The sequence below is a fragment of the Saccostrea cucullata genome, unplaced genomic scaffold (assembly GCF_032062105.1).
Source record: "Saccostrea cucullata isolate Sc308-1 unplaced genomic scaffold, CSIRO_AGI_Scuc_v1 ctg352, whole genome shotgun sequence".
In the NCBI taxonomy this organism is placed as follows: domain Eukaryota; kingdom Metazoa; phylum Mollusca; class Bivalvia; order Ostreida; family Ostreidae; genus Saccostrea; species Saccostrea cuccullata.
In genome coordinates this window covers 175,001-200,194 of record NW_026926384.1, presented here as the reverse complement: position 1 = coordinate 200,194, position 25,194 = coordinate 175,001, and the positions used below count along the sequence as shown (strand labels likewise).

Sequence of the window (25,194 nt, the reverse complement as noted above, 5' to 3'; positions counted from 1 at the left end):
AAAAGAGTACATAAATGACATTACACACTACATTTTAATAGAGTAGATATTTTTAAATGGCATGAAATTCATTAACATTTATACCGAAAGTAGTTTCAGCATGTATGAAGTAGAGTACTTTTGTTAAACGCAGACGACGGGGAACAATCTGTGCCACGAACGACGTCAAACAGTCTGCTTTTTCTGCCGCCTATAGTATAAGACGTTCTTTCGACTGAAGATCCAAAGAAATTTAAAACTGCTTTTAAAACAACAAACAATTACAAGAAACGGATCATAGTATATTCAAATAAGTCCCTTATTCAAGAGTGGTCTTTCACTTAAAATAAATATGGAATATTAACAGATGTGTGTGAAGCTGAAAAAAGAAATAATGACGACATACAAGTTATAAGGGGTGTAAATTATGTTTGCTTGCGAGTGCCGATGCACACTTACATGTTTTCTTTATTTTTTCATAATTTTCTCATTAAAGATGATATCATTATATCATTTGAAATGCATGATCATAAAATGTTACTTTTTGCGGGAAATTAAATGTAGCAAAGAGAAACAAAAATGTTTTCCATGTCTACGTCTTTTTGGGATAACCCTCGTAGTTCTAATTTGTTTGAAAAATAATACTTATCTGATATATTTAGGAACTGTAGTTTTCAAACGCGATTGATAATGTGAAAACTGAACTCAAGGTGTGATTGATTCTTTAAATTTGTCTTTAATAACGAAAACAAATAATGTTTTGGAAGACTTCCTGTTTACCAAGAAACAACAGGATTTATAAAAAGTTAACAATTGATCTATCTACAAATGTACAATGAACATCAAAATGGCCAAAAGTTCAATCATGGTTATCACTGAATATTTTAACACCACGTCCGAACTTCACCCACGGTCCACCATATTGTACATATTGTCCCCGCCGGTTCACCATATCGCTAGATTAAGCCTGTTCGCAAAACAGTTAAGGTGCGCAATGGAAATATCGACTAAACTTTGTATTTAAAAATGTGTTCGTAATCGGGATGGCGATTATTTTTAGAAAATCATTTAAATCGGATAATTGTAATTATGATTATTAACTACATATCGAGGACGATTATATTTTATATTTAGACTAGTCACGTGATGCGGCAGTCACGCGATTTTAGCAAATTAACTTGAAGTATTGATGTTACATATAAATATCACTAGTGCAAGGGCATAACCAAGTTAAATTTCAAAGTTTAGTATATAAATATTTTCAACACGCACTGTAGTTTCTAAAAAGTGCTGCGATCCTGTCTAAATTCTACAATTTCATTGTTAAAATTATACTTGTATGACCGAATGCAATATTTTTTGCTGGTCAGCGGCATCAAATATTGATAAAAATTGTTTTTAAGATTTCATCAGGATCGCAGCACTTTTCAGATACCTTAATGGTTCTTTAATTGAAATGTAAAAGCTTACTTTGATATATAGAGTGTATGCTCTTGCACTAGTTCGATTTATTAAGACCCGCCACATTACCCTCCCATGTACTTGCATACAATTATACGGCAGTGTCAATTAAATACGTAATGTACAGAAAATATATTAATAAAATAGTGAAGAAGACATTAAATTCAAGTTATTGGCCCATAGAATATATGTTAACAATATTTTATTTAATTAGAGAATACATATTTTGTTGAGAAAATATTACTCTATCTGTCTTTTACTGCATACAAACTACGTCACGTTGTAAGATATGACGTCATATTGACAAGTGTATTGCGATCAGTGACTTGTTTATAACCTGTTATGTGGGATTTAACTAACGACGAAACAACACGCTGTAGTATGTAGTTTGATGATTTCTTACTAGTTAAATTAGCAGATAAACTCATTTTCTGGTATTTTAAAGAAATGTTGTATGACGTATATTGTGATTGATGTCATAGTCAAGTTTTCCCGTACAAATTAGGTTCCGCCTCCTTTCTGTAACCTTAACTGTGCTGCGTTTCAACTACGCAAATACTCCTGTCTAAATCAAAAGATTTATTTACAATTTTGGTCACATACTTTTTTATAGATTTTTCTATAAACTGTCAAAATACTAGATATGACAAACAAATTACAAAAGAAAACATATAATTTACGTTTAAAAAGTAAATGAAATAGAGCGTAAATTTAAGCGGGTTATGTAATTGTTTTCTGCAATAGCTGCTTCCATTAATTCAAGTAATAACTAACGAAGAAAGACATTTTATTGTTTATATTTATATCTGTTAAAATAATCATTTAATGTAGGATTAAAAAGATTAATTATTGTATTAATGATGAGAACGTCTTTATACGTTTCATTGATTGAACAGCCACTGATGAAAAAATCTGTACCGGCAACATGCCAATTGTCGTTCATGCAGTGATTAACGCAATGGGTTTTCTAAAGAAATAAAGGAGAAAATATTCAGTGGATGTAAATATATATACATTCTCGCTAAATTGCTATCAGTTTTACATAGAATATACATACATCCTTGCTAAATTGCTAACAGTTGAACATAAAATATTGCTCTTTAAAGCTAAAAACAAAAATATTGTATATTGCTGCATAAGAAAGGGAAGATGACACTAGAAAAGTTTAATTCATCATGATTATCATAGCGCTTGGTTGTTAGATTTACATCAACGTCTTCTTTCAAGTAAATATCCTTGTAGGAAACAGATGAGTCAGACTCTGGTGTCTTTTCCTGGTATAAGTTTAATTCTTTTTCACTTGTCTCATTTTACAACCGATTGTTTTCATTTTTTTCTTTGTTCTCTTCTACGATAGGAGTTTCTTAGAAAATGCTTTAAATCACAATGACTTAATGACACGATGACTTCGCAATGACTTAAATTTTCAAGTAATTACCCGAGACAACGAGCTTGCAAAAATTTAATTCTTGTGTATAAAAGTATTCCTTACGATTATAGAGAGGAAAAAAGTAGACCCCCACCCGTTGTTTACTTTGTTACACCAATAACAAAAAAGTATTGTTATACGCACATATACAAAGCGGTTTATAAAAAAAACGTAAACTGCCCCAAGTTTTGTTATACCGTATAAAATAAGTTGAAATAAGCATTATTCCTTATAATTTGATTTCAGTGCAAACAATGAGACAATGTTTTCCCAAGAATAAGACTTCCCATTGATTAAATCTTAAATGTAACTTCAAGCGGAGAAATAGGTTTTTTGACGTAACTCATTGTGACGTAGGCAAGTTATGTAATGTAAAATGGATAAAATCTTTAAGCCAATCAAATGACGTGTTACAAGTAAAATTAAATTATTTCAGAATAATATCTCGATATGGGATATCCTTAATTCAGAACTACGTATTTATGTCGATTCTCCTCAATTAACAAAATATTAATTTTAATAGTACTGTGTTATCACTTATCTATTGTATAAGATGATGTCCATAGCAAAAATATAATCAACTATTATCACCAACCATTTTCACTTTTTTTCATTTGTGATTTATTATGACATAAATTGTATGTGCGTCTTCAGAATAGACATGAATGAGGGGGGGGGGGGGTCAGGGAATTGGATTCTGTTTTTCTTGGACATGGTAATCGTTTTATTTGAACTATCATAATTATTTGTAAATTTAAGCTTTTTTAAAAAAATTAAATATAAAAGCCAATTAAATAAGAAAGAATCATTCAAAATCAAACGAAAAAAAATATGCATAACAGACCTATAGATTTAATATAAATAATTTTAATTCGGTATTTATATATAGTTAACGATTAGAATTTCTCAATCCTGATGAAATTGTTTTCTCTCAGTTCACAAGCGACTGTTAACTTGTTCATTCATCCAGGTTCCCTTCTAGGATGTGACCTTACTCTTCTCTTACCTCAGTTTAAAACCCACTGTTTTTTTTTTATTTTTATCTCAGTTCACAAACAACTTAATTTCATAGTTATCTCAGATTACAACGCATTGTTTTTTATATATATATCTCAGTATACAATCCACTGTTTTCATAATTATCTCAGTATACAATCCACTGTTTTCATAATTTTCTCAGATAATAACCAAATGTTTTCATATCTATGTCAGTAAACAACCCAATGTTTTCAAATTTATCTCAGATTACAACCCCCTGTTACATATTTATCCCAGTTAACAACCAATGATTTCATATTTATCTCAGTTTACAACCCACTGTTTCCATATCGATCTCATTTTATAACCCACTGTTTTCATATTTATCTCAGTTTCAATCCATTCGTTTCATATTAATCTCAGTTTACAACCCACAATTTTCATTTATATCTCAGTTTACAACCAACTGTTTTTATAATTATATCAGTTCAGAATATTTATTTCAGTTCACAACCCACTGTTTTTATTTTAATCTCAGTTTACATCGCACTGTTTTCATATTTATCTCAGTTTACAACCCACTGTTTTCATATTAATCTCAGTTTACAACCCACTGTTTTCATATTTATCTCAGTTTACAACCCATTGTTTTCATATCTATCTCAGTTAACAACCCACTGTTTTTTTTCATATTTATCTCAGTTTACAACCCACTGTTTTCCTACTAGTATTTATCTATATTGGATTTTTTCAACGATGGGACTGACTAACAAAAATGAAGATATTGCCAAATGACTTTTTTTTCTCTATTTTTGTTTTTTGTTTTTTTTTTTGCAATTTTCTCTGTCGTTTTAATTTAAAGCTTTAATTTTTAACATTTCTTAGGTCTTTTTCTGAGCATCTGTAACCCCTGTTTTGAAGTAACCATCCCTTTAAGTTGTTTTTTTTTCTATTAATGAAGTTGTTCTTTTTTTTCGTTATGGAATTTCTTCCTTATTCCTTTAAACAATATAAATCCTATATTACGTTACTGCTACTTATTTATAATTATTACAATTAAAAGTACAACTATTACTTAACAAAAATAGATTTAACAACTATTTCTTTTTTTTGCAGGACTAGATGCAAGGAATTTAATATTAAATATTAAACAACATATTTTTCTTGTAATTTTTGCTTTTTCCTCTTTCTAATCTATTTATAAGAAATATGGTCACCTTTGCATCTCGTTTTTGAAATAAAATCTTCGATAGTGAGACCAAACACTCAACAGAAAATATAATATGCTTTGCCAATGGTATTTTTAAAAAATGCCTTTTTAAAACAATAAAAACGATAAAAGACTTTGCAAAAATTTATGCAAGCATGCATCCAAACCCTTCAAAAATAAACAAGACGAATTGTAATTTAGATATTCGTGCAAGTAAATGTACATTGTATTTTTTTTTCACTTAAAATATCTTCTTTTACTTTTTATATTAAAATAAAAATTTCACTTGTCAATAAGATAAAACATGCCTAATAAACATATTTTTGCGTCATTTGATGTCATAAAGCAATTTAAATTAATTGGGACACTTAACACCTCTCAAAACTATCAAAAATTTAAAAAAGATTATTCGTATCCAATACCTTATGAAAATTAATCTCAACGCAAAGATAGATTTGTTCTTTAAAGAGAATTGATTGACGTGGAATAGTGTGTATATTTTCTTTTGATAAAAGCTCTAGTATGATAAATTGAATTAAGTTGCTGTTTCAAAAACACATATAAGAGAAAGAGAGAGAGAGAGAGACTGGGTTTGAAATGGTATTTTTGAAACGATTGTCGATTATTGAATAATAAGGAGCAAACGTTGATGTGACCGGGCGGATAGAGATTCTTACTTCTTCATGGTACCTGGTCCCATCGCTGATGTTTTTCCGGTCCTTGTTTGTCTTGCTCTTTTTGTTTTGTTTAATGGATTTTTAAGCTCCAATACTATTCGTTATCTCCATATATCCCATACCTTATAGAGTTGAGGTTGGTATTCTATACAAAAAGTGGCATTGATACCTTTTGAATAAATATCAATTATCAATTCACAACGTAATTTATTTGTGTACCTCATACACAAATTGCTTCTGGGAATAAAAAAAAAAACGCTTTTAAATTCTTAAGAATTCAAACTTATATTGAGAAAGTATTAGAAATTTTAAATGTGTGATAATTGTAGTTTCAACAGATTAATGTAAAGAATATAAATAAATTTGAAAGTCTCATTATACATATTATATACTGGGCAAAATAAGTTAGGGATCATATTTTTACACAGAAATAATTTTTTCATACCCATGAATTTATAGGACAACTAGGCTTAAGTAGTTTTAAAAACATGTCATTAACATGATTCGATACTTAAATCACACGTGTTTACTGAGTTTTGGGAAATATTGATCAAGAAAGTACGTGGCGTTAAAAAAGTAAGTGGAATAATGGAAGCTTTAAAGTATCAAAGAGGGTTTTCTGTAGTGAACAAAAGGAAATTTCAGTATGTCAGGCCAGAATCGATAATCAGCTGTAATCGATTACAGTTTGCAGCATGGATGTAATCATAAGTAATCAGTAATCATCCATTTTTATCTTTACAAAATCGTAATTTAATCGATTACTGGAAAAAATATTAACATGCAGAAAATTGTCAAAAAGGACTAATCGGGAAAAAAAAGTTATGACATTGTTTTTGGAAATTTGTGAGACGCACCGCTTTCAAAAATTATCTTATTTAAAGCTGGGCATTCTTCAGAATAAAAAACAGTTCACTGAAAGGAAATCTCTAATGCCGCATTAATTTTGAGTGCCGCATTTCAAATCGACTACAGTTAACAGAACACAAAAATTTGGCAATAACGTCATTGGTGTTTGTATTCGCCATTTTGACTTTGTGTATATTATGATGACAGAAGACTTGTTTGAATTGCAATTGGGGAAAGATATGCTGATTGTGTCATTTCTGAGCAATACAGAGTAAATGGAGGTTTGATGATGATTTGGGCAGGCATTTTGACTACAAAACCGATCACATTATTGAACGCAACCTGACAGGTTTAAAATACCGAAATGATATTCTTTTCCTATAGGTTACGTATTACATGCATAATCGGGGATGATTTCATCTTAATGGACAAATGATAGATCTCATAGTACAGATTGCAGGAGGAATGATAACAATCCCTCAGGCTTGCCTTGGACGGCTGACAGGCATCATATGTTGCGCTGCATTGCGGGGAGGTCATACAAAATACTGGCAATCGCTCTAGTGAAGTAATTTGACTCTTCTGAAAAAAATATCGTATTCAGGTCTACCCCCAACATGCCGAATTCTAAAGTGACCTTAATGAACAATTCGTATCGTGTGTTCAAACAAATTTATCACCTCCAATGTTTGATTTTCACTTTTTGAATATAAAATATGATACTTAAATTAAAAATGCATTCTGTTTTCTATGATCCAGTAATTGTAAAACATATTTAATTTGATGATCCTTAACTTTCTTGTCCAGTATATATTGATTTTTATTATATGATTGAATAATTTCCTTCTATCTGATTGGCTGAGATACAACTATGTTAGAAAAATACCTGATTGATATTGCCTGCAACGTTCCAGGTCAATACAAGGAATTATTGCAGGTCAATTTAAGAGATTATTGACCTGCTCCATTTTTTCAGTTACAATGTGTTCTTGTTGAAATTTCTTGTTAAAAAACTTTCAATGAAAGCTAAGAAACAGTAATGTAGGAGTTTGCTATTATTTAATCATATAATAAAACAGTTATTGCTGATGGTTTAGATGATTTAGCCACCTGTAATATTCATTACCCTTAAAAAATATTGTAATCAGGTGTATAAATCATCGATTGACACATTAAAAACAGCAATAATTGTAGTTAAAGATGTAGTGGTTGAAAACAATATGTCCATTTTAAGTTTTAAAACTGGTATATACATTGGCTGGAACGTTATTGTTGACAAACCAATCGTGTAAAATCGTTCGTGTATCGTGAGTGATCGTTCGTTTAACGTGCAAGATCGTTCGTGTAATGACTCAATCGTGTGCGTTTTTAATCGTGCAGATCGTACATTTCGTTTTGTAAGTTTTTACCGGAATGTTATTTGTAAAATAAGCATTTCCCTTGTTTGTTTTTCTTAATTTATTAACTAAAATCCAAATAAAATGAAAAAGCGCAATTTACATAATAAAATGCAGAACGAACTAATTATCGCCCGTAAACAAGCAATATAGTAAGTCGTACAATATTAATTTTAAGTTCTCGTCAAATAGCGCGATCAATATTGTGATAAACCGTACTTAGATCTTTATCGCCTTTTTGAAAAAAATCTGATTTTAATTATCATTTACTTCTTATTGTGGTCAAGATAATATTGAAATCAATTCATTGAAAATAAATATATTTTTTTATACAAAGAAATAAACATTTCTCAATGCTTACATAACTAGTTAGTCGACAAATATACATGGACACGGCATGATTTTCGAATTTTGATTAATCTGTTAATCTCTTGAGCCTATTTGTAATTTAATTAATTTTAAATTTCTTATAAAAAAGTTGAATAATTGGCAAGTTTATCAGACATTGAATCATTGGAAACATAAGGATAAAATTTGTAATCATAATTTAAGGCATTCCATGCTGCCATTTTTGATCAAAATATCTGAATCCAATTCAATCAAATTATACGACCCACATCATGTACAAATTTTTAATATATAAACAAAATCCATTTTAAAGAATTACCTTAAAATAATTATTTTTAATCTAAAATATTAAGTCTTGCATAAATTTAGTTACAGAAATATCATTTTCCGTTTTTTTCTTCAAAGTCTGTGAAATAAAACTGATAATTCTCTGAAATCTTAAATAAGTATTAAGCCGTATTTCGTTTTGAAAATATTGATTCCTAAATATTTTGAACTTTTTTTGTCAAGTATATATCGTGATTTATATATCTATTTCTGTTTGTTAAAGATGTAGTGCGGAATCGTAAAAACAATATGTCCATTTTAAGTTTTAAAACTGGTATATACAATGTATATAATGCCATCCACTACCAGCATTAGTCTGAACTTGACCTATGATCATGCATCCTGAATATTTTATTTTTTTCTTGACTGACGTATAAAATTCGCTGCTGAACGTTTAAGTGTTTCGGTAGAGTAATATTTTAGGGAAACTTTTAACTTCCCGTTTTAAGGGTATATAAACTATGGATTATTTTAGGGAAGCTTATTTTCAGACAGCGCGCGAGTTAAATCATGGCAGGATTTTGTGTAGTTATCTTCGTGTACGTCTTGTTCTTTTGTGCCACCAGTTGTCAGCAAATTTATTTCAATGAAAAACATGACTGCGAGCGTAATGATCAGACGATTAAAATATTAAACGAAAAGATTGAGTACTTACGACAGGAGAAAGCGAGACAAATTGATTCCTTAAAACAAGAAATCGCGCAGATTAAGAAAAATGAAACTAACATCCACGAAGATTTGAAGAGTAGTATACTGGAAACCATCAAGTCAGGTAACTCTCTCTCTCTCTCTCTCTCTCTCTCTCTCTCTCTCTCTCTCTCTCTCTCTCTCTCTCTCTCTCTCTCTCTCTCTCTCTCTCTCTCTCTCTCTCTCTCTCTCTCTCTCTCTCTCTCTCTCTCTCTCTCTCTCTCTCAGAGTAAATTTTATATAACGATTATTATCATATCATATATTTATGTTGTTGTTTTTTCTTTCAGAGTTATATAAAGATTGTAAGAACCTCTATATCCATGGCAATACAGATTCTGGTGTCTATGATATTTATCCATTTGGTAATAACATCAAGGTCAGCGTCTTCTGTGACATGATGACTGAAGGTGGAGGGTGGACGGTAAGATCTTCTCTCTCTCTCTCTCTCTCCTCTCTGAATTTCTCTCTCTCTCTTTTCTCTGATCTCTGTCTCCCTTTCTCTCCCTCTCACTTTCTCCCTCTCACTTTCTCTCTCTCTCTCTCTCCCTCTCTTTTTAACTCAACCATAAATTTTAACTATTATTTCTTTAATAATTTATTAAACTTTGATTTTGAAACTGCAATCATTATTTTTTAGCTGAATTAACATTAAATTATTTTTAGCCTTGTTTACAGGAGGATAATAAATTCCGAAATACATATTTTCATTACAAAGTAGAAAAAATAATTAAAGATCATAATTTTGATGACAAAGTTTTTTCAACTTCAAATAGTTGTTGGTTTTAATATAATTGAAGAGGACTTATGTACGAATCTTTTGTGTTTAAATCATAACTTTAAAAAATTTAACTTCACTACTTTCTTTAATTAACCCGACATAATTCACAAATCCTAAGGCTATCCAGAAACGTGTCAATGGGTCAGTCAGTTTCGATAGAACCTGGACAGACTACAAGACGGGATTCGGGAATCCTAACGCATCCTACTGGATTGGTAAACTATATACAGTTATGGAATGACTACAGAGGACAAATTTATAGCCCCCCGAGGGTTAAGATTCCAGATGCAGAAATATCCCCCTCCCTCGGGGAACCATTAATTTGCTATTTACCTTGTATCCATTCTATAACTGTGTAATGTTCTATGTTGTTTTAGGGGATGATAATTCTTCTGATAATTAACAGTTAAAATTAGCATTTAATTTTTAAGCAGTTAAAAAGAAGTTTAAAACAATTTATGTAAAATACAATATATAACAATTTCCCTACTTTGATTTCAAAACATGTAAGTTCATTGCTGCATGCACTACACAATTAGAAATTTCTGCATACCTTCATAATCATATGTTGAATTATATGACAACTTGAAATAAATATTTTTTGCTTTATTAATTCTTTATATATTACACGACGATAAAATATTTCAGGAAATGACGTAATACATCAATTAACCAAGGGAAGGAACTCCTCCCTCTACGTCGCTGTCACACTGACTAATGGGACAAAGCTCTATGAATTATACAACCAGTTCTCTGTTGCTGATGAAACCAACAAATACAGACTTTTTCTTGGAGGACAAGCTTCCGGAACACTGGGTAGGTAAACGGAAAAAATAAAGTACGAATGACGACCGATAAGGAGAGAGAGAGAGAGAGAGAGAGAGAGAGAGAGAGAGAGAGTTTTTCTTGTGACAGAAAGACAAATACCAACTCTTTCTCTGAGAATCAGCCCTAAAGTTACGTACTTAATGGAGGGGTGTGTGTGGATAACAATATTTCGAAAGTAAAATTTTCCTTGTATATTAAAAATCAAGAGTCCATACTATATGAGCCAATCAGTAATAAATTGCTAAAGATTGAACATTTCCTCGTCATAACCACTACATGTGTACTTGTACGTAATGTTGTCAGATACATAACTCATACAGAGAAATCAATTAAGGTGTTAAACGATTATTGAATTAAAAAATATATAAAAAAAACTTTCATTGGAAATGTAATTACTTACAGTCGATAACGAGGACTTTCTGTAATTATCCCGCTTTTGTGTTGAAGACTTAACAAAAGGGTGTGTTCCCGTTTTGCACACATTTGATAATTAAGTATAGAACAATAGGTGTGAATTGTGTTTTGATAGCAATTATAGTCTGATTTCTGGTTTGGGATTTACCTGGATTTACCTGGTTTAGCTTAATGTATTCTTATGATGTTAAATACAATTTTATAAGCATTTTATTAAAATTCTATATATATGTATGGGAAAATATTTTATTGTATTGAATAAATTATCAATATTTATTTAACATTATTTATTAATTAAATCCTTTTTTTAAAGAATACTTTTCAGAAAAATTCTAAATGAATTAAAGATGTAACAAATAATAGCGAAAATAGAGAATAAAAATTAATTATACTCAATAAATAAATATCAAATACATTAACTTTGTATTTATTCTCTTATTGTTTCACTATTAGGCCTAGTTCACCTTTCACAAACATACTTTAGTATGTCATCCATACAAAGTATGGTATTGACTATAGCAATTAAGTAATTATTTCACCTGGTCACACTCCCGTTTTCACACATTTTTTAATTACCTGTAATTCAAATGTGTGCAAAACGGGAACAAACCAATTTGTGTAATTACCTTTTTCCTTTATTGTTGTATTCCTTTTGTTGGTTTGTTCCCGTTTTGCACACATTTGAATTGTAATTCCAATCCCACTGTAGGGCGTGCAGACTGGTCCCTCGGATGATATCGTATAAATCAAGGTTCAGTGTCGTAGTTGATGCTGAAACGAAAACATAGCAAACTGCTCAATTGAGGTGTATAACATGTATTATAAAACAAAATTTCTACTATTCAACCAGCAAGTGATGGCGTCACTATATGAGTGAAAAATGCTCGAGAGGGACGCTAAACAACATACATTCAATCAATCAATCTTTTTATTTCTGTTGAGACTCATCAACATGTTCGTATACAGTCAAAAAAGAAATCAAATGACAACAGAAAAACAACGTTAAATATTAAATGAAAACAGTGTTCATCTATTGTAATTGAAAGCAATGCATCCATCTATTGTAATTGAAAGCAATGCAATTTAAAGTAATTCAAAAAAAGTTTTTATTGTTGAATACTATAGATGCTTTAAGCTTTAAATGTTTAGTAAATAATAATGATCTAATCTGAAATAGGTGTTCATGTTATATTTTTCTCTGATAATTTTACAGGTGACTCTATGTTAGACACTTCTCTACCCCAGACAAAGATAATGACAGATTGACTGGAGATGATTGTTGTATCTTTTTATAATATTGTATTTCAGGAGACAGCATGAGAAGCTACGATCTGTCTGGGATGTCCTTCAGTACCCCAGACAGAGACAATGACAGGTGGATCGATAACTACAATTGGATATTTGGTCACTGTGCTGCTTACAGTGACATTAGAGGAGGCTGGTGGTTCAAATGGTGTCACTTCGCCTTCCTTAACGGTCAATGGTCCTCGGGGTCCTGGGCCTTCCCATGGTATCCCACAGTGACTGATAATAAACAGATAAAAGAAACTCTCATGATGATCAAACCTAACTGACTTTTTATATCTTTTATCCATAGTTGTTTTTTTTATAGTTGTTCACATATCTTAGTTAAAGTTAACAACTTTTATTATAAATGATTATGACTTTATTCTTGAGATAATGATGGCATGGATGATATATTACAAAGTAAAACTTTTATAGATATAATATGATGTGTAATGAATTTAATAAAAAGTCCTAATATTTATAATGTTCTAAAAATAGTGTTATACATGTAACCTTACTTCCTAGAAATACGAAAATCGCATTCAATCATTATTAAATAATAAGATTTTTGTTCTCATATTATTCATTGTATTTTTGTTCTTAATCATATGGTATTATAAAGTATATAGATAACAAAGAAAATGTGTTTTTATACACGCTAGTATTTTAATTGATCCCCGTGAAAGTTCAGAGAACTGGGAGAAGTAGTATAGAATTTTATCAGCCTATCATAATGTATAACTCCATTAACCAATCATATATCAGCCTATCATAATGTATAACTCCATTAACCAATCATATATCAGCCTATCATAATGTATAACTCCATTAACCAATCATATATCAGCCTATCATAATGTATAACTCCATTAACCAATCATATATCAGCTTATCATAATGTATAACTCCATTAACCAATCATATATCAGCCTATCATAATGTATAACTCCATTAACCAATCATATCCATACATATGCGTGGTTTGATTACGTAGATTTTTTTTTCATATACAAATATTTCTTCTCCTTTGACCATGTATCTTATTTGTGTGTGGAAAATGCTGCATTTACAAGCCAAATCAATGAATGGAAGAACAGAGGATTAAATGATTCATTTTGATATCGCTAACATTGAATGTAGTAAAAGATCAACTTCATAAGACGAAATCAAAGTTTGCGCTCTTTAAGTTTCATAAACTAGCTTCAAATTAAAAAAAAAATAGGGTTTATATTGATGTATATTTAGTCTGTTAGACAAAAATACTACAGATCCCGTAATGCAAATGTTGTGCAGTTTTCTGCACACTTTTAAGGATATATTTCTCTAAGAAGATGGGTGAACAAGACGGGCAGAATGCCTATAGCGTCAGATATTAAGAAATCATATTAAATATGTGAATTGATTATTTAAATTAACTTTTAATAATTGAAAGTTTTGAAATTATGAGAAAAAAAAACTTCTGAGAGAGAAAAAAATATCGTAAAAAAATTCTTTCATAAAATTATTAGATGGTATTCGTGGGATTCGAACCCTAAGGCCAAAATAAAATTATAGTTTGTGTGGAATTGCCTCCCGCCTCATTGAAATGCCCCCTCCTGAAAAAATTTTATTGACCAAAAGTAGGAAGATCTTTTTTTTTATTTAATCAATTTTTTGGCCCATTACATTTATCACATGTCAGACCTATGCAAAATTAGGTTTATTGTTGATGGTAGATACTTTTTTTAAAAGTAAGAAAATGTATACGTATTTACTGTTTACTGAGATTTTTATAAAAAAAAATTAAATTTATCTTCAATTAAAAAAAATAATTTCCCTCCCTTCCTCCTGTGTCTGAAACCCTTCAGGCGGCAATTCCAAACAAACATTTTTTTAAGGATGGCCTAAGCAATAAATATCCGACGTGTCAATAGCATACTGCTTTGAGACTAAAGCATTAACCATTATGCTACACCGCTCATGGTGATTTTAGGAATTTAAATCATGTTCGTGATATGACCAGCGACTTAATGGACTTGAAGTATTTCTCGGAAAGACGCTAATGTTGTGTAATAAAATTGTACTTTTAAGGTATAGTGGGTCTTCGCTCCATGTTTTTGAATACCACAAAATGTGTATTTTATAGCACACTTTTAGGATCATCTTTAAAAAAAATGGAGGGAAGACCCACTCATATTGAAAAATTTTGTTGAAGTACAAGAAAATGATCGTTTTTGTTCTTTTTAGTGTGTGTAAGCATTTTCATAGGCAAATATTTTGTCTTTGTGGGTATTTGTAAATTGTAGAGATTTTACATAACGAATACATTAATATTAGATGAAATATCAAGTAAAATTTGGATTCAATTGAGATTAAAATTTTCACATCTTATCTGTCGTACTATAGGCATTCTGTCTGCCCTATTCACCCCTCTTCTTTCCTGCATCGATTAATCGACAAACTTTCCTTTTCTTATTTGAGAAATACTCTTATACTCAATTGCATATTATTTCCCCCATAATACCCTTTATAATTTTATCTATTTTTTTTTTTTTTGGGGGGGGGGGGTCTCAAAAGAAGCCTTTAAAGGGTTTGGGTGGCGGATTAAATATACAAGATGAAGAAATAAAATATCTAACATTAAGAAATAAAATGGGTAGTGCAATGCTGAAATGAAGAGAAATATACCCCAACGTTGCCAAAGAAAGATGTAAAGGGCTCAACATTTACTTGACGGAATCAATTAAGTTTTCATAGTTAACTAAAATATAAATTCATAACTCTAAATTTTCTGCAGCTAGACGTTAATGCATGTTGCAAAGGCTTTTCAATTATAAATATTTTGTAGATAGAAAATAAAAAGGTGTTTTAAAGAAAAAAAATACATTATAAAATAGTGGGTATAAAAATGATAATGTTCGCATTAAGTTTATTTTTTATGAAAACTATCAACTCAAAACTGTTCCTTACCTTCGGCAAGGAAACTAAGCAATACAATTTTGCAGTTATGAAACGAGGTCTTTAAAAATTTGCATAAGGAATAATCATCTTTAAAATACGTAATGCTCTTCCTCCCAAGAAAAAACAAATAAAGAGCCTGAATATTTACAAACTTTACATTAAAATTTAATTGATTTCTATTCTGACTGAGAAAAGACACATAACTCCTAGTAATAAAGTTGGGCCTTCTGTGAATCAGCGTGATAAAAGGTTGCAGAGAGAAATGAAAAAAAATACTGCTGAAACAATTATGGAAAGACATATCTTAATTACATTTCTTTGGTCTGATTAAGAAATTGGAACATGTTATTTTTAAGTTGTTGTAAGCTAAACACAATTGACGAAATCCATTGACAGCATGGAGTCACTGGTATCTTGTTACAAAATATTATTTGTTTTTATTACTTTAAGCAATAAAATTATAAATTTATCTGTTCTGAGACAGGGTTTTCGTTTTCTACAACCCTATGATACTGCTTGATTTTCCCCAAACATGTTTCCCTTCAAATTGACACAGACGCAAAAGGGTGCATATATTTTTTATATTGACACAAAGACACCAAGAAAAATACATATATAACCGGGAAGAAGACATAGAAGGTTTCCTCTTTAAAAGAATCATAATAATTTAAAAACAGAAGAAGGGAATTTATTCTTTTACATATTCATGCGCAGATCGGGGAGAGGGGGTAGGGGGTCTTGAACTTGGTTCCCTTTAAAAAGCACGGACCATCCTTTGATAACCTGTTACGTTAGTAGTATAAAAAAATCATAGATATAAAGATTTGGAAGTCAATGGGGCTAACCCCCCACCCCCCCCCCCCCACTACACACACAACCTTACACACAAAATTGAATTTTCACGTTTAAACGAGTTGAAAGTTAAAGTCATCACGTTTATCATATAGCTTGGTTGTTAGATTACCATTTGTGTCTTTTTCAAGTAAAATATCCAAGTATGAAGCAGAAGTGTCGGACTCTGTGGTATCTTTTATCTCAAGCTCACCAGGATATATCGTGTCGACGTAGGAATGGAAACTATCATTATTAATTGACAATACGTCGTCGATATATCTAAATGTCGAGTTGAAGGCCACAGCAAGTGTTCTCTTCTTCTCACGCAAAAGATTTTGCATAAATTCTGCTTCATATGAATATAAAAAATAAGTCTGCTAATAACGGAGCGCAATTTGTACCCATGGGAATTCCAATAGATTGTTGGAATACCTGGTCTCCAAAAACCACATAGATATTGTCAATCAGAAACTCAAGCATGTTCTTGATGTCACTTCAGAGTACTTATGTGTGCAATCAGAATCTGTTTTAACAAAATAATTTTTCAAATGACCAATGACGAGGTAATTAAACTTACGAGTTCCATTTTTGTTGAAGAAGCAGCTGTCAATGATATCAAAAAGCCTGGATTTTAATTTGTCGTACGGAATTGTTGTGTATAAAGTTGAAAAGTCGTAAGTTTTTATGCTGTTGATTTTTGTAAAGTCTTGTGATTTCCAATTGTCCAAAAGTTCTTTAGAATTTTTAAGTATCCACATCTGATTTACACCACTTCTTGAATATATAGTTGTACTGTATCTATTTTTCTAATTTAAACAAATCAATGGGCGAAATGGAATTTATGCTTACTCTACTCATAGATATCAAAAACTGAATAATTATTATATGTATTGTCATCTCGATGCAGTGAATTGCTCTGAATATTTTGTCAACTAGTATTTCTACAGGATATTAAGTTTTTTTTCACTTTGAAATGGAAGGAATCATAAATATTTAATTGACGATAAAAAACGACCACATTTTGCACATTTTTTAGATGGGGGAACGATAAAATGAGAAAAATCAATCATTATAACGTCTAGAAACGAGGCATGGAATAAAATATAATACATCAATACATTGTAAAAACCAAAATCAGACACCGCCTCCTTTTTTTAATAAGCGTCTGCTCTAGATCTTTACAACTGATACTACATAAGAAAAAAAGTTAATGAAATACAATCTCAACAAGCAGTTGACTTTACACATTGGCTTACTTCCTATAACTTATTAGGGGATGGGTTATATTTTGTGTTATGTCACTCGTGCCTGTGGATGTTATGCTATAGTTCTAAATTATTTTATTATAAAAAATAAAGAATATACATGAAGAGGTGTAAAAATAGTTTTTAATAAAAATAACAGAAAGGCAGAAATCACAAAAAAAACTTTTATTTGGTGAATTGGCGGACGGGGTCTTCTTCAAAGGAATCCTGTGTACAAAATAAACATCCTTTTTGGTATCAGTTTAACTTTTCATCGATAAAAATACTAATACTTCGATGAAATCATCGAATCATCATTCATGAAACTTTTTAGATAGACTAGTGTTCTTGATTTATTGCACAAAAATCAATCAACTGCATCAAAAAATAAAGAATTTAATCCATAACTTTTCCCGTTTACGTCGTACGTGTAGCCAGTGTATTACACGTTCTAAACTTGTAGCTACACGTCAGATTTGACGTCATGACGTTGTACAGCACAAGAATTGATGACGTCACCCGTACACGTTCGTCGCAAAACGTGTAACTAAACCTCTCTATTATTTGCAAGTAAAGAAGAAGTATATATTTGCAATTTTATTGGTCGGTCTGGTTACAGGAAGGATATGGAGATAACGAACAGTGTTCAATCTCAAAGTCTATGAAACAATACCAAATAAGAGCAGAACAAACACTGACCATCGAAACATCAGAGATGGGATCAGGTGCCATGCAGGAGTGAGCATCCCCTGCAGACCGGTCATATACGCAGGAGTAAGGTCCGTGTTTGCTCTGATCCCAATTTTTAAGGACTTAATATTGAATACTTTTCGTTATCTCGTTATCTCCATAAACATAATGAAAATAAATAAAACACCTTTTGAAAAATAATTTCAGTTTTAAAAATTCCTTTGTTTGCGCGTGTATATTCTGTTGATTTTTTCATAGTAAGCCTATCCATTTCAGTGAATAAATTTTCATTGTAAAAACAAATACATTAGAAATAAAACATGTAAAGTTTTATTACTGAAAGAAAATTTAGCTATAGTAATGCAAACTTGTTTGTAGAATGTTTTAACATTTTACTACAATAATGTTATATGTATATGTGTATCACTGGTGTAACAAAATGAGTTTTTCACACAACTGACCGTTACACCACTATTGTAGTAAATTTAACAGTATGAGTCAAGAGGCAAGCATGTACACAATGGCAAATAAAACTTCGAATTACCCGCCCCTGAATGTAGGTGGCGTATGCACCGTTTAGGTTCAACGCTCTTTTTACCTCCGCGATTGAAGATCACTTTCACTATCCGATGATATCGACTGTTGAAGTGTTGTGAAAATATACGTGATAAAATGACTGATTACGGCGTTTGGTGTCATAAGGTCTCAGAAATGAATGTAATCGGCAATATGCATCATGATTGGATCGTAATTGGAGGTTGTGGAAAGGTCTGTTCCAAATTTTGAGGTTTTAATCGTAATTTTCTCAGTCAAATTATAGCAATCGCGTTAAACCATAAAAATAGAGGGTATAAAATCATGACAATAGATCGAAAAGAAATACACATGCATTTACAATATGTTAAACATTGGAAAATAAATTTTCCGTTATTGTAAATACTATATATTTTTCGTCTTTCTTTATTTTTAAACGGGGAGAACAAGTAGTGTTTGCATGCAAGTACACTATTCACATTTAATACACATGCAGTAATCAGCTTGTAATGCCAGGAACGAATAAACGTGATATACAGTGTAGTTTATTACTTTATACGACCCTAGTACTCAGTATATGAATTAAAAAAGAAGAAAAAAATAAATATTTTGGTTTAGATTTTCTGAACCAAAGCATAGAATAGAAACATAGCATAGCATAGAATAGAAACAAAAAAAAACTTTACTAGCAATCATGTTGACAGAAAGAGAGAGAGAAGTGAAGGTGCCAAGATTTTTCAGACTTAGTGTTACTTATGAGGATATTGATAAGGACATCTTAAGTCCCTTTTTGTAATATAAGCTTCCTCTGATGCTAACAACCAACTTAATTATCTTTTATCAATTATAATTTTTGACATGACAAGGAAATGATATTTCTATTCCTTAATTGAAACATTCTTACCCATCTAATACTCAGTGTCACTCTTGAAAGTATTTTATTTGTTTCGTTGGTGTGGGAGAAACAAAGACATGCGGCTAAGTAATTCCTACTTCATATTTATACACATATAGAAAAAAAACTAGATGCTGTCATGAGACAGTAATACCCGCACTATGGTGTTTGCCTCTAAATATACACTCATTCATATTGGACTTTCCAAGGAAGAAGTCAAAATAATTCTATAATTATCACCGTACATGTATTCGTCAAATTGAACATAAAATTTTCAGATGACCATTGTTACAACGCACTTTGAAAAAATAGGCACTTTGAAAAATTTTTTCAAAGTGCGTTAAAATTTGGGACCAAGCTAACGCACTTTGAAAAAAATAATTTTTTTTCAAAGTGCGTTAATATCGACCATATTAACGCACTTTGAAAAAAATGTAAAGATTGATCAATATTCCTTCAAATACTCGGTATGATAAATAACAAATTCTGGTTTGATAACTTTTTTATGATAAAGTCATAGGACCTGAGATATTGAAGTTTTAAATATTTAAGGTTTTGATAAAAAAAAAACTATTAAAGGGTCTTGAAAAAAAGAGTGACAATTGTTTAAGTTCATTAATTCGTTTTTTCTTTTTTTTCAATTCTAGTCTTTGATAAGTAGATGTAAAGGTGTATAGGGGGCTCTAACAGAGGACAGCTTCAAGCAACTTAGCATTTATCATAATAAAAAGGGGCCAATTTGATTGTTCAAAACTATGAAAATTCTTTCTCTCTCAAACGTTTTACTGTACATAAAAATTTCTAGTTTTCATCTGTTTTAATTAACTCATTTATTATTGAAAGTTTTCAACGTCATACCAGTTAGGTAAATACATAATTATATGAATGCTTTGAGTATAGCATAGACATCGAGAGAGGGGATGGGGGGGCTAAGCCCCCCACTTATTTTGGAAAGATATATACATCGTATAAGCATTGAAAATGCAGCGTACCCTTTTTAGATTTATTGCTCCCCTCTCCCGTTTGTTACCGACACCTATGTATTGGAAATATAAAGATTTGGACTGAGGGATCTTATACCCGTCTTCTCCTCTTTTCGACGGGAGTAAATCAATTCATTTTTGAGGTTAGGGTTAGGCTTAGTTTTTTGAAAGATAAATAACAAATAAAATCTTTCCATGACTAAAATATGATTTTTTTTCAAAGTGCGTTAAGTGTCTCCATGGTAAAATATATTGATGTAGACTCTTAACGCACTTTAAAAAATTTTTTCAAAGTGCGTTGAGTTGGTCCCAAATTTAACGCACTTTGAAAAATTTTTTCAAAGTGCGTTGATTTTGTCCAAAATTCTAACGCACTTTGAAATTTTTTTTCAAAGTGCGTAAATTTTTCAAAGTGCGTTGCCACAGACCATATCAACTCTGAGCCTCACATATGTATTTTAAAATACTTAATTCATTACCAGTCTGAAATAACAGAATTTAATTAATGATTGAAGTAAATTACTTAAATAAATAGATTCAAATAAATAATTTTCCCATAATTTGGAACTTTTTAAATTTACTTTCTCAACGACATAAAATATTATTTTAGTACAAAGCGTTTTTGATGAATTTATCAAAATGTGCAAACTGATTTTAGTATTTTGTCGGGAAAAAAACCCATTGAAAATACAACCCGATTAATTTGTCAATGCCTATCTCCCCCCCCCCCCCCACACACACACACACACACACTCTCTCTCTCTCTCTCTCTCACTCTCACTTTTTCAAAAAACATAGTTTAGTTTATTATGATAGTTTGAAATTTGTTCTTGTACTAAACAGTTTTATTTTTTACATTCACATTGGGTTTGCGTCACCCATTATCATATTTATAGATATCACCTCTCGGCACACCTCGGCCAATTCATACTGGCAACGGAATCAGCAAAGGTTTGTCGAATGAGATTATTTAGCACATGTATGCTGACGATGCAGTGTGGTCAGTTAAAATCATTTGTGTTTTAATTGGATTATATGGATTATATTTCATGAATTCGTTGTCACGACCTATGACATTCGGTAAGTACAAGATTTAGTATAGATTGCATAAAAATAAATAAATGCAAATGGTTAGGTTGAAGTTCAAAAAGGGTCAACATGTTCAAAGATCATCGCATGCCACAGTCGACAAATTTCACATTGTCAAGTTATCTCCCGTTGCGGACATTCAGTATATAACAGACGCAGATCCAGAATTTTTTTTTCAGAAAGGGGGGGGGGGGTGTCACACCTCAGTCAAAAAAATCAGCCCAAGATTTCCTGAGATGGAAATAAAAAATAATAATAAAAACAATGATGGTGGAGTCCCTGTTTTCTAAGGGGGAGGATGTCCAAAGTCATTTTTATTCTCTACAGTACATATATAGTCTTATTTAAATAACTGCTAATTCCAGGGGGGGGGGGGTCTGAACTCCCTAGCCACTGACTCCCTGTACCTGAAATGACAATTGATCTTCTGACTCCATAATAGTAGAAAATTTTTTCATTTGACTATTTATACATATTTTGTTTCCTATGTTTATGTATTTTTGTTTGTCCACGGAAACTTTAACCTTGCCCATATTTTTTAAGTGGATTGGGCTACACACATGGCTTCAATATTTCATAGGTAAATTTCTTTTGGCAAAACCTTTTAATGGGTACCACCAATTTTGACCTCTTGATCTCTTGACCTTGGAGTTTGACCCAATTTTACAAGAAAAATACCTTGAACTTGGCGTAAGTTTTGAACAGGTGGTGCTAGGACTTTCATGCTCTTACATGTGTAATCATTGTGAACTTTCAACAGGTATAATTATTTTTGACCTAGACCTTAGAGTTGAATCCAATTTAACTTTAACCTTGGCAATAACTTTTGAACAGGTGAGGAAGTTCTAGGGATTTCTCCCTTTTTTCACATTTGTATTCCTTGTGACAAGACTTTCCCTTTGATACCAACAATTTAGACCCTTTGACCTTGACCTTGGAGTTTGACTTACATTTGAGAAACTTCAACCTTTGCCAAAAGCTGCCATAACAGTTGCTGTCACAACAAACAAACAAATTACTAAAAAAAAACACAGAATACATGTACATGTATTTTATATTCAACAGATATACATCTGGTCATATCTCTAGTTCTCCCTTGAATGAGACATGGTGATATAAATTTTAAAAAATAATTATAAGAGTTGAAAAGGTTGTGCATATTGAAATATACTAAGCTCTGCGGATGAATTAGATATACCAGTTTAGCTTTATTTTGCTACCCAAAGCACCTTGATTAACTATTTATAAGCATACTGTTTTCTGAAATGTACTGATTTCTGTTGTCCATCTGTTTATCTGCAAACTTTTCACATTAACTTCTTAAGAACCACTGGGCTAATTTCAACCAATTTACATTTAAATATGCAGGGTACTTTTTAAGCGCCCGGATTGATAGATCCCGGGCGTATATTGTTTTTGTCCTGTCTGTTTGTCTGTTTGTCTGTTTATCTGTTTGTCTGTTTGTCAACTTTAACCTTGGCCATAACTTTTGAACAATAAGGGGTAGAGACTTCATATTTGGTAAGCATACTCCACTAATAAAGTCCTTTCAAATGACTTCAAGGTCAATGACCTTGTGACCTTGACTAAGACTTATATGCTAAAAATAGCTTTTTCCATTGTTTGTCATAACTTTTGAACCATAGGAGATAGGGACTTCATATTTGGTATGCATACTCCACTAATAGAGTCCTTTCAAATGACATCAAGGTCAATGATCTTGTGACTTTGACTGTGACCTATATGCTAAAAATAGCTTTTTACACTTTTTGCCATAACTTTTGAACCATCAGAGATAAGGACTTCATATTTGGTATGCATACTCCACCGATTAAGTTCTTTCAAATGACACCATAGTCAATGACTTTGTGACCTTGACTGTGACCTATATTCTAAAAATAGCTTTTTCCACTGTTTGTCATAACTTTTGAACCATAGGAGATAGGGACTTCATATTTGATATGCATACTCCACTGATAAAGTCCTTTCAAACGACGGCAAGGTCAATGATCTTGTGACCTTGACTGTGACGGATATGCTAAAAATAGCTCTTTACACTTTTTGCCACAACTTTTGAACCATAGGAGATAGGGACTTCATATTTAGTACGCATACTCCACTGATTAAGTTCTTTCGAATGACACCATGGTCAATGACCTTGTTACCTTGACTGTGATCAATATGCTAAAAGAAGATTTTTTTAACTTTGTTGCCGCCGGGCGCGTAGTGTTTCACAAACACATCTTGTTCCAACATAAATCTTCTTCTCAAGAACAGCAAAGACATTTATTGTCCCCATTTTTGCTAAAGGTAGGGTACATTAAATCTCATTTGTTTGTCAATCTGCCCATCTGTCACAATAAATTTAACCTTAGTCATCATGGTCGTATATTTTGAATGAGAAGAGATAGGACTTTTATATTAAACATGTGTATTAGTATTAAATGGGACAATACCATTCTACATACACTATGATTTTCATTACCCATGATTTTGAAGTTTGACCTAATTTCCTTAAAAAATTAATTGCTTTGAATTGATCATTTTGAAAGATAAATGAAAGGGCATTCATATTACCTGTGATAAGACCTTCCAAAATGTATCATGACTTTTTGACTCTGTGACCTTGACCTTGAAGTTTAACTTAGTTTTCATTAATGTTGTATTTCCTTTTCATTGAGAAGAGATTTGACTTTCACATTTCAAGTGAACATTACCCATAACAAGAGGCTCCCAACATGCTATGATTTTTTACCCCTTGACCTTGATGTTTTAACAAAATTTCAAAAGAGTGAACTCTCCCAAAAGATGATAAGACCACTGTTTAAAACAAAAAAGGAGTTTAGGGAAGACTGGGCTTTTTCCATAAAAAAACGTCATTTTTCAACCCTCATTTGACCCCCTGGGCAAAATCAAAATTCCGAAACCTAACTGCACATCTACATGACCCAACCAACCATCTCCCAAAGATGATTAGGATGCTGAATAAAATGTAAAAGGAGTTCAGGGAAGATGGGGCTTTTTCCATAAAAAACATCATTTTTCGACCCTTATTTGACTCCCCGGGGCAAAATCAAAACTCCGAAACCTACCTGCACATCTGCATGACCCCACCAACCATCTCCTAAAATATGATTAGGCTGCTGAATAAAATGTAAGAGGAGTTCAGGGAAGATGGAGATTTTTGCATAAAAAACGTCATTTTTCGACCCCCATTTGATCCCCCAGGGCAAAATCAAAATTTCAAAACCTTACTGCACATCTACATGACCCCACCAACCATCTCCCAAAAGCTGGTTAGGCTACTGAGTAAAATGTAGAAGGAGTTCAGGG

At 31.5% G+C, this 25,194-nt stretch overlaps 1 protein-coding gene across 5 annotated transcripts in view; it reads left to right on the top strand.

Annotated features, from left to right (window-relative positions):
• Nucleotides 1-25,194, top strand: part of LOC134271512 (fibroleukin-like) — a 253,551-nt gene that overhangs the window by 60,584 nt on the left and 167,773 nt on the right. The window contains exons 2-5 of one of the 5 annotated variants that reach the window (XM_062753706.1): nt 9,633-9,766; nt 10,242-10,338; nt 10,772-10,939; nt 12,674-13,192. The exons of 2 other annotated variants lie outside the window; for them this stretch is intronic. In XM_062753706.1, coding sequence (XP_062609690.1) covers nt 9,633-9,766; nt 10,242-10,338; nt 10,772-10,939; nt 12,674-12,939 — 665 coding nt within the window. In that variant the 3' untranslated portion in view covers nt 12,940-13,192. Of the gene's footprint in view, nt 1-9,067; nt 9,428-9,632; nt 9,767-10,241; nt 10,339-10,771; nt 10,940-12,673; nt 13,193-25,194 lie in introns of those variants that run through there. 2 more of the 5 variants (XM_062753702.1, XM_062753707.1) reach the window with 2 other exon arrangements.